Source organism: Antrostomus carolinensis, unplaced genomic scaffold (genome assembly GCF_000700745.2).
Source record: "Antrostomus carolinensis isolate BGI_N321 unplaced genomic scaffold, ASM70074v2 scaffold51023, whole genome shotgun sequence".
NCBI classification, from domain to species: Eukaryota; Metazoa; Chordata; class Aves; order Caprimulgiformes; family Caprimulgidae; genus Antrostomus; species Antrostomus carolinensis.
The window spans coordinates 15,116-31,022 of record NW_010305504.1 but is presented as its reverse complement, the minus strand read 5'-3'; the positions used below and the strand labels follow the sequence as shown (position 1 = coordinate 31,022).

General features: G+C 35.7%; 1 protein-coding gene across 1 annotated transcript in view; it reads left to right on the top strand.

Annotated features, from left to right (window-relative positions):
• The window catches only part of GABRA2 (gamma-aminobutyric acid type A receptor subunit alpha2), a 29,791-nt gene that overhangs the window by 11,198 nt on the left and 2,686 nt on the right, over positions 1-15,907 (top strand). The window contains exons 4-7 of the mRNA XM_010164804.2: positions 432-514; positions 3,451-3,594; positions 4,380-4,532; positions 13,321-13,523. Coding sequence (XP_010163106.2) covers positions 432-514; positions 3,451-3,594; positions 4,380-4,532; positions 13,321-13,523 — 583 coding nt within the window. The remainder of the gene's footprint in view (positions 1-431; positions 515-3,450; positions 3,595-4,379; positions 4,533-13,320; positions 13,524-15,907) is intronic.

Genomic DNA, 15,907 nt, shown 5'->3' with positions numbered 1-15,907 from the left:
CATATTCCATTCAAACTGTAAAAAAAAAAAACAACAAACTGTGGAGCACAATCCTCTGTCAAATTAACTGTATTTTATGTGCTTTTGTAATGAGCCTTTGAGAGCCATATAATCACACATGTACCTTGGGATATTAGGAGAAGAAAATCACTGTTCTTAAGAAGCTGCAGTTACATAATTTATATTTTCATTTAAATGGCCTTTCCTCATAGTTTTGAGGTCAGCTCTTTCAGGTTTTTGATGTGATAAGTCAATGCCTTCCAAAAGAACATATAAAAGGGAAGAAGCAAGAGCTGATTTAAATTTTAATTAGTTCAATATAACATTTCAGTTTCATCTCCTGTATCAGCCTGAACTCTGTTCATTTCTGGGGAATTGATTTTCTTGTCCTGCTAACTGACTTAAATGCATAGTGGTCTTTTACCCTTTAGGCTTACAGTCCAAGCTGAATGTCCAATGCACTTGGAGGACTTCCCTATGGATGCTCATTCATGCCCACTGAAATTTGGCAGCTGTAAGTACATAGCAAGAAGTATAGCCTTTGGTTAGTGAATATCTAACATTGCTCAGCATCAGTTTGTTTCAATAGTTGTTACATGAGAGGTTTAAAACAAAAGACACTATTTTTTTAAAAAAATTGTAACCTGACACATCAAAATCTCTTTTCTCTATTCAGTGTTGTACCTTCTGATGTGTTTTAACTCCATTTAACAATAAGCACTATGCACCTAATTCAGCCCTGCACTGATGTACTTCTATTCCAGCACGCAAACCATACCAATGAATACAGATGTGGGTGCACACAGCCTGTGTAGAATGTAGATGGTATATTAATGAAGAGCAGATTAAAGACTTCAAAGAATGTTTGTTTTCATCTATTTAAATATTTATTTTCTCTTTATTGTTAACAATATTTGTTTTTACATTCTTAGTGAATGAAGGCAATGGCAAATGGCTTCTTGTGATAAAAAATTTAGCTCATTAGCACATCTGCATGCTAGGTGGACTTGGATTTCACTAGTATTATTTTAACAGCAGTATAACTTCTTTTACCAATATTACAGCCTTTCTTCTTCTTCACAAATTAGGATCACATTATATATATTTCCTGGACTTTGTACACTAAAAATGTTTTCTTTTTTCCTTTCACTACAGCCTACATTTTCTGCTGGGCCTAGGAAGGGAAAAGGTTTTTTGAGGAAACTTAATACCTTTAAATTCTGTCTGATTTTACATTAATTGCAGCCACCACAGGTTACAAAATAGGTGATATGCTCCCACTAAGGACATCATTAACCAGACGAACATTGTCAGAGCACTGTGCACACTCCCTCCATAACCCTGACGTATCCCCTTTCTCTGGAGTCTGGATCAAATGAAACCAAGCCCGTGTTTGTGATGATGTTTCCACACAAGAGGAAAGTCTTAGCTATGGAGATAAAAGATCATTAGAATTAATAATATTTGTATCATGGAGCCTTTTTTGCTCCCTAAATATTATATTATGTTTATAATACTTAATAGAATTTAACTGACACCAGAGATGTTAGCTGAAATCAGCTACTGACTAATAATATTTACATGTATGTGTGCAGCAAGGTATGCTTGATTTATAAGGTGTGTGTGTGAGAAAAGACTCGTATGTAGCCTCATAACAACTGAAAAAACCCCAAAATCATGAAACTGATAACTCAAACCAAGAGGCTACATTATGGTATGACTTCATTTGCATTCCTAGGTTGGAAACCCTTCTGACTAGGTAAATTAGACTTTGTGTGAACAGGTTTGGGGTTTTTTTAATCTTGGTTTTTATTGTTTGGTTTTTTTGTTTACTTACTAATTTGCTCTTTGTTCTCTGTCTATGGTTTCTGGATTTCTGGTAAAAAGGAGAATTCAAACTGTGAGCAATGCGATTTTAGAAAAGCTGTCTTTCATTTCTCCTGTAGTCACCTGTGCTCCAGCTTGTTGGCACATCCTGGGTACTCTTACTTCTGTTCATTTTGAATGGCTTCGCACTTATTTTATTTCTTTACCTACAACTCATTTCTAGACTACTGTGTATTTTTCAGCTTTTATTCTGGATTTGAATGATGAGTAGTGGTGAAAATAAGCAGGAATCCTGAGGATTTTGGTTTAGCCGAGACAAGTCTGCCAGTGGTGTATATTTGTCACAGCTCTTCATGTGATGCTAATCTTGCATTGCTAGAAGGATCACTGGCCTGTACAAATGACTCAGGTTTTTTTTGTTTTACACAAAAGCCAAACTGGATGTATTGGAGAAGCTGCAGCTTAATAGATTGACTTTCTTTATCATAATCAGAAAATCTAGCCAACAGTGGGGAGGATGGGAACAAATCAGCAATTGGCAGTACTGCTGGTTTGCATTAAAGCAGAGGTTTTCTTGTGGGAAGCTGGAAAGATAGAAGTGTTCAAAATCTCTACATGCTACCCATCTGCTAGATTATATTAGTCATGCAGTTTATGGCTAGTTGCATGAAAAAGCTTCTTTCAGGGCCTCCAGAGATTTCTCAAGTGAAAATGTTTGCAGCCCAACAGAAATGTTGCCTTTATTTTTTACTTCACTACAGTTATGGCATAAGATTTAAAATGTACTTGTCTCAGTCAATCAAAATGAACACACAATTTCTTCCATCAGTGGTTTACCCTTTTCCTTTCATACTCCATTTGTTAGTAGGGTATTAGACTGGAAAAACTTGCAGGACATACTCAATTTTTTTCTTTCTTATTTACTGGAGAGGCATTAATGCTATTTAAAATAGAGTTTTGATTTGCTTTCATTCTAGTTTATTTTGATGGACCCTAGGCTAAATGTATGTTTGATCATGAATACACTGAGAGCAGCCTACTTAAGGTCAGCGTGTCCCACAAAAGGTTCCATGATAAGGAGTGCAGTTTAAGAGAATACTGAGGGCAGGGCACAGAGCCACTACAAGTTTGTTAAAGGCATTGTCACTGAACCTGGCTTCCCATGTTTAGTTTCAGCTAATAATAAGATGCTTGTGATACACTCCTAAAGTGGAGAGTGGGGACAATGGACAGTCAGAACAATATAGGAACGAATTTTTTAAAATATTGTGTGTCTTGCAAATTGTTGGTTTTTTCATCTGTCTTACCACAAGTTTTAGGATATATGTAATATCTAATCTCTGACAAATTTTCTAACAATGTAGGAGAGATATGGTTTGTAAATTAATAGTAATAAATTGTGGTTAATAAGATCACAAATGAGTGGCCTGTTCCCATGCTGCAATAGGCATTTACTCCACAGTAAAGCTGTTTTAAATGGCCAAACATATTTTTTACCGTAGCATTTTAAGTTTTTTGGGGTGTTTTTTATTTTTAAATATGTAGTTCTTCTAATTCTATGAGCTTTGATGGAAGCTGTTTAATTTAAATTGCTGACAAAATATTTTATTTTATTTTCCACAGATGCATATACAACTTCAGAAGTGACATACATATGGACTTACAATGCTTCAGATTCAGTGCAGGTGGCACCAGATGGCTCAAGATTGAATCAGTACGATCTTTTAGGCCAGACAATTGGAAAAGAAACAGTTAAATCAAGTACAGGTTAGTAAAACGTAGCTTGAAGAAAAAGGCACTCACTTGGCTCTAAAGAACATGGGCATTGCTACTGGTGTTAGAAGGCTACTGAAAAAAACATGCAAAATGCTAAATATTAGGCATAGTCTATTGATGTATGGTAGAAGTTAACACATGGCAGCACTTAGTGGTTCTTTCAAGTTAGTAAGTAACCACTGATAGCGGTTCACAGAGGTGAACAACTCAGTGACTGCTTTTTAATGTTATCTGGAACTCAGTCTTGAATCCTAATGTTTGTAACCCAAGACTTGGTTAATTGTTTAATTTCATATGAGAAATGACACTTTTTGTCTACTAAATGGTGAAGTATGCTGGTTTCAACCATTTTTTCCTTCGGCATTAAACACTGGATTATTCTACCTGACTCTAGACTGTGTTCCTACATGTGCCAGGCTGTGATGGATCCCCAAGATTGCCTTCTGACCATAGAGTAAGTTCTTAAGGTGCCTTTGTGTGAATGCAGCGAGTTGCTTATGTCCAGAAGCCTGCAGGACTGAAGTTCTTGTCAGGGCATGCAACCGTTCTGTAAGTTCCTGAACATTGATATTTCCTGGAGCTCAGTGGAAATAAGATATAGTTGTACTCAAAAACTTTCTTACATTCTGTAGGATGCTTTCTACTACAAAATATGTTCAGTGCAATTTAACCCTAGTACATTTGATTCTCATAAATGTACCAAACTTTATTTTATCAAAGAAGTGGACTGAAGATGATAACCTTTTGTTTCATTGTGTTTTGTTTGTCGCACCTAGGTGAATATACAGTAATGACGGCTCATTTTCACTTGAAGAGAAAAATTGGCTATTTTGTCATTCAGACTTACCTCCCCTGTATCATGACTGTCATTCTCTCTCAAGTGTCATTCTGGCTGAACAGAGAATCTGTACCTGCCAGGACAGTCTTTGGTGAGTCTACTGAGCAGCATTACCTTTGTTTGCAAGAGCTGAAGCTGTTAGGAAGTATTTCTGAAGTCTGCTTGGTAAAAGCCTTTTTCATTTCAAGTTAGAGTGTTTGTAAAATGTAATACTATTTGTAGTCCAAACAGCTTTCAACTGCAGCTTACAGATTTCCTGAAAATTCCAAAGTTTTTGAAAATTAGTACATATGAGCGAACTGTCCATATATCCTTGGCTCTTTTAAGAGAAAAGAGTTTTTATAGAATGGAAAAAGATGATAATGTTTCTATTTTTTTTAAAAATATATTATTTTCTGAAATGTCTTACCTTATTATTATCCAGATATTTTGGTACTTGGCAGGTAATCACATTTCTAAGTACATTTGTAAAATAAGCAAATTAAATTTGAATTTGTTGAATTATTTGAATGTGTTAAACTTTGCAAATTCTGGCTCTTTAAAATAAATCCTATTCTGAGGGTCTTGCTAAATCTTTCTCATTAGTTCTAATTGGAATATACTATGAGGCAGCAAAGAGCTTCAGCAGTACAAAATAATGGCATTTTTTTACATTAAGGTTTTACTCTCTTTTTTTATTAAAGCAAAGCAACAAATGTCTTTCTTACTTGCATAACTTAATGTTCTTTTAATTTTCTTGCTTTTAAAGAATTAATTTGTTTGCTTTTAAACAAAAAGAGACTAGCAAAACAAAAACAAAGTAAGTTCTGTATGAAATCAGCCATCAGAAATGCTGCATAACATCATATGATTCATCATCAGTAAACACCATGCACTGTTCAAAAAATAGGCCAAACTCAAATGCATATTAAGTATGATGCACAACAAAGCACTTGCTGTCTCTTGTGGTAGAGAAAAATGCCACACAAAGCATCATGAAAATTGCAGGTTTGAATATAAGCCTTATTGAAGTCAGATGAAATGGGTCAGTGGTTTTAGCAGGATTAGAAATCTACCAAGTTTTCTCAGACAGTTATCAGGCACATATTTTTTATCTTTCTTCAAAATCTTCTGTGAATTTGTCCATTTCTGTTTATCAAAATGCACATTCCTGTTTTTCCAGCCTTGCAAGTACACTGTCAAGTCCTTATATATGTCTATGTCTTTGCCCTTTTCTGTACCTCCTCGTATACACTGAGGACACTGAAACTGGTTTGTCCAAAAAAAGTCTCTCCTCTTCCTAAAACGCACTTTCTGTTGCTGTGTTGTCAGTAACAAGGCACTAGAATAATTTTCCTGGAATGCTCTATCCCTTCCTGCATACTTCTTTCTAGTTCTTGATTTATTTTTTGTTTAATTTATGATTTTCTTTTTGAAAGAAGTAGTATCTGCGTGGCAACCTGTGCTTTACTCTCCTGGGGATTTAGCATAACATGGATAATGAACAATTTCAGGATGTCTTGAGGGAACTGGGCAGGGTGGCCGCAAGAACAGAACCACACACCACACACTGCGACATAAAATCTAAAACCTGTTTAGTAAGCACAATGGGTATACTGAGGAGATAGTAATTTCTATGCTAGTATTTTATTTTTGTCACACAGATGTGCACCTCCCGCACCAGTCAGAGCCCTGTCCCCTCCAGGCCAGCTTGGCCTGGCACTGTGAACCCAGGGGAACAAGACGTGTCCAGACTCTGCTCGGTGGAGCAGCCTAGCCCCTGCATGCAGCATTTGCACTTCAGGCTTAGCCTTCGGCATTGGGTTGGATGTCCCCTGAGGAGCTATTTTTAACATTTTTTTGCACTCTAGATGAGATTGTCAGCATAAGCTGCCAACGGCCTCTCTAATCATTTAGCCCCAGGCAAATCTCCCAGTCTTTCTCCATACCTACTGGCAACAATTGTCACTAGGTTTTCTGATACCTGCTGGTCTCCTGCCTAAATGTGTTACAAAAATGTAAAGTTAACCACAGTTTCATAACAAAGTTCAGCTATTGCTTCTTACTGTTTTCTGGCTTGTATTGAATTAATCTTGACAGTTAGAGCTGGACAGGTACACTCAAGGTCTCATTTGGATGGTACTTTCAGGTGGACTCCACCCAGTGATGCATGAAGCCCATAGTACAGTTAAGGTAGTAAAACAAGCTAATTCCAGCAGGGAGTATAAAAATTGCAGGGGATTTTACTTCACATTTTTATTGATCATACTTAATTTTTAGTTTTTATATGGAGTAGTCACTTGCTCAATACCCATCTTTGCATTGTATAATAAATCTATCAATAATAAAATATAGTTAAGTGGAAAGTATTAGTTTTGATAAAGTGTTTTTCAGAATCAATGAGAAATTTATTCAAGTACTTTCTTGAGAGCTAACAAGTCCTAGAAAGGACTAACTGCTGGAGTTCTGTTCGTTTCAAAGAAACATAACTCCCAGTTATTCAAAGCACCATTTGGCATTTATTATTTCATGTTTGAAGAACTTACTTTCCTTTCCCCTTTCTATTCTCTCACAACATAGTTTCAAGTTCTAGGTTAACATTAAGGGCTTGGTATAATGAGGCTTCTTTTATAGTTGAGCTCTTTAATCCCTTTCCTTTATGGCATATATTTAATATTGTTGACCAAAGCTATCCCAAATGAATTATGGCCTAATGTTATATTGTTTCAACTTTGCTTTAAAGTACTGGAAGAAGAAAGTTTTATCATTGTTAATTAAATAAGTCTTGAATGTGTTTTCTCTAGCAGATAAATTTGAAAAGCATTTGATTGCAATTTTAACAAAAGGGAATAAGCCTGGTTCATAATGCCTTCATTTAGTGCAAGATTACAATCTATTTCATTTAGTAATGTGTTTATTGTTGCGCATTTAGTGTCAATAATATTATCAAAACTTATCTTGTGCAGCTTATTGAATTCTCGCTTCATTTTTAATGGGTCATAACATTTACAAGCATCACATATATTTGAATAGAAGCATTAGATGCAGGTGACAGAAAAATCAGACATTAGTTTTCTTAGTGCTACAGTTATCTGTGTGTTTTAACTCACACACAGTAGGAATGAGAATGTTAAAATGAATGTAGTTAGATATATATTCTTTGATACCCAAAGCAGGCAAGAACAAAAATTAATAATTGTATTATTTTTAGCACATTGTCCGAGAGGTAGAACTGTAAATTCACATAGCTATGCTCCTTTGTCGGGATTCTGATCTCTGTGATATTTATTCTTATGCTGCATTCCTATACCTGTGTTTTGCATTTTATTGGTTTATCTTTTCTGAATCTATATTCATTAATGTACATTTTAAGGCAAAAAGCCATTGAGACCTAAAATAGACAGACTTTTAAATTGTGTAACTACAGAAAGGGGAACCTAAGAAAAGTTCAGACTTGTTCTCTGGTTATTTTTACATGGAAATTGAATAACTTAGACCCATCCTTTTGAACAATTCTGTATATACAAAGCACCTTTTCCCATTTTGTTGAAAAAATCTCAACTGTCTTTATCTACTTCTCCTTTCACATGCTGCAGATTATCTTTTGTGCCTTTAGAGATATCTCACCACTCACAAGTTTCAGTCTATAATTTCTTAATTGGGAATTTCTGCTAACTGTAGACATATGTGATAGTTTCACTGGACTAGCCCATGGCTAGCAACCAACACAGCCGTCCCACATTCCCCCCACCCCCAGAGGATAGGGGAGAGGATTGGGGGGCAAGGGTAAGGAAGCTTGTAGGCGGAGATAAGAGCAGTTTAATAATAGAAATAAAAGAAAACTTAAAATAATACTAATATTAAAATAGTAGTGCTAATAATAACAGTAACAAAATATACAAATTTGATACACAGTGTTATACAGTGCAACTGCTCACCACCTGCCAACCAAGCCCGGCCCATTCCCAGATAATGATCCCAGAGGAGCGACAATCCCGAACTGAAACCGCAGTCCCGGAAGAGTGAAAGCCCAAGTGAAAACCAGAGAGAGCTAGAAGAGGAAGAGCCCCTCACTAAGATACTGGACATGGCATGATATGATATGGAATACCCCATTGGCACATACAAATACCAGTTTAGCTTATTAATTTAAATATTCCTCACGCCCTTGGATCTTGCACCTGTAGACTAACAGAACACAAAGTCCTTCACTTCCAGCCACAAAAATGCAAACCCTGGTGTGTTATCAGTGTCTCTCTCATAACAAGTCCCAGGCTGAAAAACAAAATGCAGCACTATTCTAGCTACTGGAAAAGAAACCCAGCTCTGTCCCAGCTAAAAACCAGGACAACATAACACTGTAGTGGTAGACAGTGGGCAAGCATACCTGGAAAACTGTAGCCCTTGGAGACTGAGCTGGCTACAACCAAACTAATATGACTTCTCAGCTCAGTGGTATGCCAAGACACTAGATCACGTTCCAATAGTGACATAATGGCATGGAAGTTTTACTAGATCTGGGGTAAACAGCATTTGCTGTTCAGCTTTGGGAATTAGCTCAGCTGTTGATTGATGGGGAGCTCTGCTCCATTGCTCCATATTGGTAGAGTGAAGCAATATGAGTACTGGCGATATGTATATATAGCCTAACTGACAGACTGAATGTAACTTTTCTGGAAATAGAGAATGTTGTGGTCCTTGGCCTGCCATGTTATTTTAAAAGGCTTCTGGCCTTTTGCATCGTTCTTTTAGTAAGAATGCTAGACAGAGCACTTGAGCTATTTTCTACAGTCTTTCTCTCAATGATTGTTCAGACTTATCTCCTGGTGTCTGAGAAGAATCAGTGTACACTCCTTTTGTATTGTATTCTCAAGTAAGACACATATATTGTATAAATGAAAAACAAACAGCATGGTGTGTAGCTGAATGTTATGGTATAATACTTTAAAATTACATTATCTCCAGAATTTCTAAGCCTTGATTTAGACCTCACAACTGTTTACTCTTGGAGAGAGTGTGACAGTGTGCTCCCCCTTCCCCCTCCCCACCTAATTTTTTTTTCCATAACCCTGTTCAAGTGATAACCACCAGTGGTGATCACCCGCGACAGTGATGAAATGAAGTAGTAATCTGTATCTTTGTGAAATGGACGTCTTTTATTTCTGCTATGTTATTTGTATTTTTAAATCTATTCAGGTTTTCAACCAGATTGAGTGATCTAATTACCTAACAACATTTGCAATTACTGTTAAGAAAAAAGAAAGAGTGAAGTAATAGAGCAATGGAAGTACCTTCCTAATAATAAAAAAAGTAATTTATCAGTCATTTTGTAACATGTTTTTCAACCATTATGTGTATCTTTGCAAAGTGCTATGATGAAAAGATAAAATTGTGGGAGGAGTAGCATGACATTATTAGAAATGGAACACATTTTAAGTTTTTTAAGCATTTTGTACAAACTATTTGCAAAGCTGAAGTACATCTTTTGTTACAGAAATGTCCTTTGGTAATGCATTATTTAGGCCTTTTACATTCATTTTCAAAGGAAATGTCCACATTCTAACATGAGAAGGCTAGGACATGAATTAGTTGACTAAAATCTGTTCAAATTAGAAAAATCTGTTGATACACAAGAGGTGAAATTAGGGTCCAAAAGAACTTGACCCTGTCAAAGAGTAGCTTGACTTTTGCACACAAACATGGGCATAAACTATTCATCATGATAATTTTTAACTTTAATATTTATGTGCTAACTCCTCCAATTTCCACTATATGTTTTTGGTTAGGCATTTCTAGTTTTTCAGTTTACCTTTTCTGCTGTTGCGTGGCGGTGCCCTATACCACTGAGTGGCAGAAAAGGTTTGCCCAAAGGTAGCTAGGTAGCTGTCTAACTTTAAACACATCTTGAATGGTATCCATCTGTCCTGTAATCCAAAATATGACACAGCTGGTATTTTCTACATATATAAGTTTAGTGCCAGTGAAAAGTGTTGAATTTACAGCCCTGGTCCAATAGCTCCAGTCTTGGCCTGGATGAATAAAACTGTAATGATAGAAGATATTTAACTTCTATAGGCATGCACTGCTGAAAACAAAAGTTGTAGTGATGTTATGGTATATTTAGTGTCAAGTATGAAATGCTTGTTCCTCTTCAGAGAAGGGAAATGTCAAAGGTTTATTTTTTTTAATCAAGACAAACTGATGACTGCTTGTGGTTCCTTACAAAACAATTACTGTCTGTGTCCATTTCTGGCACTCTTTCAGTGCCATACCTGCTGGGTGCTGTGCTATAGAAGATAGTTCTTGACCTGTATATAAAATGTGGTCTTTCTACATCATAGTGAGATATGATGCAGTCTTTACATAACCTGTTAAATTATTTAGGCTGTATATGATTTAGATGAGAAGATTGTTTTCCTCTAATATTTTTACTATCTCATTATAGGGGGACAATCTACTCACTGTTTTTTATACCAATTTTAGTTCACTAGTGTTATGAATTAGGTAATGCAATGAGTAATGCTTTTGATCTGATCAGTGTCTGGGTTTTGTGGGGTTTTAAGTTCTTCTTTGTGAAATAAATGTCTTTTGTTTTACAAGTTGACCATATTAATATTTTTTCAGTCCTCTCAGGTTTAGCAATAACAAGGAGACAGGTTATTTCCATTCAGCCCATTTTTGTAAAGAAGACTTGATAATATTGATTTTTCAAATTAACTGTAATGTGCAAATCTGTCTTTTAACTGAAGAATAGCAAGTATAAAAGTACTAGAGATTTCTAAACTGACAGGTATTAGAGATTAAATTTTCTGTCCAATTTTTTCCCATTCAATTCAGGTTAAATGATGCTGGTGGCTTGAAAATCACTGAATTTATAGAGCGAAGGAATAAATGAAAGTGCCTTGGCAATTGTCTGACAATGTGCTGTTTGATTAGCATTTGGGTCACAAAGTGGTGTGGTGTGCTGAACTTTTTAGAGAAATTATCAACCAACAGCAAGATACAAGATATAAATTCATGATGTTTTAATTCAGACTAGCAAAGGTCAGCATTTAATCTTAGATTAGATTTCTGAAGAAGCCAACGGGGCTTCCAGAAGATTAGTTTATTCTAGAAGGTAGGATTTAAACAGAAGAGTACCTTAGCAACTGTATATATTTACATGTGGATAAGGTCACCTTATCTTTGAGAAACAATTAATTTACTGATACTTCTGTATAATTAAAATGATTTATCTGCAGCTCAGGACCGGTGTTAAAATTTGCATGTGATAATTTTAAATGTAAGATAGACTGCCTTTTCCCTGAGGTGCTGAAAATAATTAAGCCATATGTTATGTGTTAGGAGAGAATTAATTTTTTACGAAAGATATTGTCTGTATGTTTTCATACAATATAGTATGATACCTGTTTCCTTTTCATTGTGTAGGCTAGTAGATCCCAACAGTGTCATGACCAAATCAACTTCTTTAATTTACGGAGGCTGAAAAATAGTAATTAGAGAATTACATTTGCTAAGGTATCTGGATACTTATCTGGATGTTTCTGTGCCTTGTTTTCCCTGCTGCACAGGCCTTTGGAAGTGCATCAAGGGGAAGTAGTGCTGAGGCTGAGTCCACTTAGCTTTGCTCTATCATCATTTGTAGCACCCTCAGAGATGGAGATTCTTTACAGGAGGGGTGGAAATTGCAAAGCCTGAAGAGGTCTGAGTAGGTGTAGTTGCTGCCTGGCTTCCCTCTCACACACTGGTTACAAAATGTTTCTCTTGCAGCAGAAGGAAAATTGGACCTAGGTAGATCCTGCAGCACCTGGGTAGCAGATTGCTGACACTGGAGGATCTGGCTTAGGGAGAGTGACTTTAGTTTCTCTTGGGAATCCTGTTACAACGTTTTTGTGAGTGTGTAGTTGTTGAAGTGGTGATGTGCTGTTACTGATATTTCTGCCATGGCGTCTCCTTTGCTTGTCATAATGGAGTGTAGGCTTGCTGATCTGTGCTAAGTATATCTCTTTGCGTTGCTTCTCTTTCTGGAGACAAGGTATTTAATGGCATCCCACAAAGGGAATCGTTTAGTTTGTCTAAGTGTGATTCAGCCTGAGGTGGGAGAACTGATTTACTTAAAGAATGGAGACTGCCTTTGCAGCTGTGGGTTTCTGCTTGCTAAAACTGTTTCAAAAAAATGTTCTTCTCTAGCTTTCCTCCCATGTATCTTTTTTTGCTGATTATTTTTTTGAAGTCAAATTCCTGGCTTCTTACTGGGTCTTCATTATATACAAAGTACTGTAAAGTGCTTTTGATAACTGCTGCAGTGAAAGAACAATCTTCCTGGATCATCAGGTCTTGTTTTCTAATACATAATACACAGTTGTAATAATCTGGCATTTTAAATCAATATGCTGTTTCTAGAAAAAAATCCATGTTACCTGAATGAAAACTTAACCTGTTTATATCTTCAACTATGTCACTGGATGGTTAGTGAGACAGCTACTGGGAAAAAAAATAAAATAATAATAATAAAAAAAATTATTCCTAATAGCAAAAGTCAATTTATGTGATGTCCATAAAGATGGGTGCTGGACCTGCAGCCACTGCAGTGAAGCCAACTACCAAATATTAACATATTAATCATGATTAATGTAATGCTGCAAAATATTATGATTACATTAAGGAATTGTTAATTTTGTCCCTTACCTGTCCTGATAGCTAAAAAAAAGTTTAGACAACAAAATTTAACTAAATACTTCATGCAGCCTTTAATATGGTTCTGGCAGTTTGTCACCAGTTTAGGTAAGCAAATTTTCCGTTTTGTTTCACAAACACCCTAATAATTTTTGATTTGTATTTTTGTTAAGATTCAAAATCCAAGTAAAATTGTTGATGTTCTTTTATTTGTCCTCTTTCAGGAGTAACGACTGTGTTGACAATGACAACACTGAGCATCAGTGCTCGAAATTCACTCCCCAAAGTAGCATATGCAACAGCTATGGATTGGTTTATTGCTGTTTGTTATGCATTTGTATTCTCTGCATTAATTGAATTTGCAACTGTAAATTATTTCACAAAACGAGGATGGGCCTGGGATGGAAAAAGTGTAGTGAATGATAAGGTAAGTCCTAAGGTAATAGCCCTATTTCAGTCAATTGGACTGAAACAGCTGTAATATATTGTTTTGATAAAATCAGCTATATATAAAAAAATACATGATGCTTTAAATCAAAAGAATATAGATGTATTTTCTGTCCTGAACAAAAATATATCTGCTTTGATGTAACTAATCTCACTTGGTCTCAATAATCCAGATTTAGTTATCAAATACACTGTTTTTTTATGTTGGGAACTGTCTGACTTGTTTCATGACTCCTCAGATGCAGCTGTTTATCTGGTTATTGAGAAAATTTAATCCAGACCATATTGGTTGGTCATTTTTTTATTGTTTAATCCAATTGAGTTGGAAATGAGAAAAAATATTACAGAAGGATATAATGTATATTAATTTTCTCCATAATTAAGGATCAGAAAAACAACTGAATGCTCATATATGTAAAAACTATTAATAACAAAATCTAGAAGTTTTGAACATTTTCAATATTCTGAAACTTATCCTAATGATATGGAGACATCAATTTTTAAACTAATTTAAATAATAGTTGTACAAAATTCTGAGTACTTCTTCACCTATGATGTACTGATGCTCTTGAGTGTGTAGAAACAGTCAGTCACACCTTAATTTTCTGGGATTGATAGTAGTGTAGGTGTGATAGCATGAAGAAATTTTAACCTGATAGAATGTCTGATTTAATGAACAAAATGAACTGGTGGTACACTTAAATTTGTGTCAAGCTTTACAGTTTATAATTTTAATAACACAGAACAAATGTTAAAGCTGACTTGTTTTGACTGACTTACTGTACTATATAATTTTTTTCCTATCCCAGTTTCTGATTCTACCGATGGATAATAATTTCTCCAAACAAAGAATTTCTGATTTCTGTGATTCTCCTTAAAATAGGATAAAATATTATTTTCTTCCTAGATGATAATAGTAGACTTGAAGCAAAGTTTCATTAACTGATGGTTTCTCAGCACTTTGAATGCATAAAGCACAATGCATAAAGAAGCAAAATGTTCAGTTAATGATAAAGGAGAATTAGAGGAATCAAGTACATTTTCTACAATTCCCTGTGGCTTACAGAAGAGCATGAAGTATCCATAGCTTCAAGATCTGTTCCCTCATGCTAGAATTAGATACCAAATCACTACAAGTTTATCTACATGTTGTGAGTGAAGCTTTTCAGACTGGTACATTGCCCTGGCATTGTAATAACATAGGGAGCCCTTCTAAACTCTCTAATCATCCTTTGGCTGTTCCTTTAAATGAATATAACAATGTTGTCTCATGATCTTAGGAGTGGCAGCTGTTTAACAGCTAGGTAGAATTCCTTCCCTAGGAATGTAAAAATCAGCCATTCCATTTTAAGATTAATATAACATTCACATGTCCAGTTCTCTATTTTCTTCAAACTGACTGAACAGAAAGCTAAACTTCTAACGTATTCATAGTTTTTCATACAAAAATATAGTTCATCTTTATTATGCAGGTCTCATTAATAGTATTACAGATACCTTTTAAAAACACACTATGTATGTCTGAAGGGAAGGAATGTTGGAGTGTTCTTCTTGTAATATTTGGTAATTTACTCTTATTTTTGCTGAATGCATTTAGGCACCTAAAGTCAGGCTTACTCCACCAAATAAAGTTAAATGTGTTTCCTCAGTGACAGACATCTTTCTTCATGTTATATGGAAATTCCCACGTACGTACTGACAACATGGAATTTGTCTCACAGGAAAGCAGGTGCAGGAACAAGCTACATATTTGATCAGCCCCTTTTCACACTGCAGTCAGTAAGGAGCAATACTGAATTCCCACCTGATCCCAGATTTTCTTTTTGGGTGACGCCGTCTCCTGAGACACAGTATTTGGAGTGCAACATCTAACCATGAAGATCTTATAAAGCTTTATAGACAGCCCTGATAAGTATCAAATTGGAGCTAATATTAAACCAAAACTGGAAATTGGGTAGGTGCCTCCCAGTGGAAGTACAAATTTGGAATGCACCTGTATGAGAAGTGTCTCAAGAATTCCCTCACTTGTGCCACTTCCATTAGATCAAAAATCAAACCAAGCCAATACACCGGCTGATGGTTTCTTTTATGAGACAGAGGTTCACTATTTCTTCATCTGTTTAATTCTGTATTTTGTGGGAGAAATGGACTGAATCTAATATTTATTTGCCTGCTTCTCAATTATATATGGAGAGCCTTGCTTCCTGAGAAACTGAAATCCTTCCATTCTTTCCTGTAGATTATTAGAAGGTCCTTAGTTTGAGATTCATAGAATCATAGAATCCTAGAATGGTATGAGTTGGAAGGGACCTTAAAGATCATCTGGTTTCAACCCCCTGCCATGAGCAGGGACACCCCCCACTA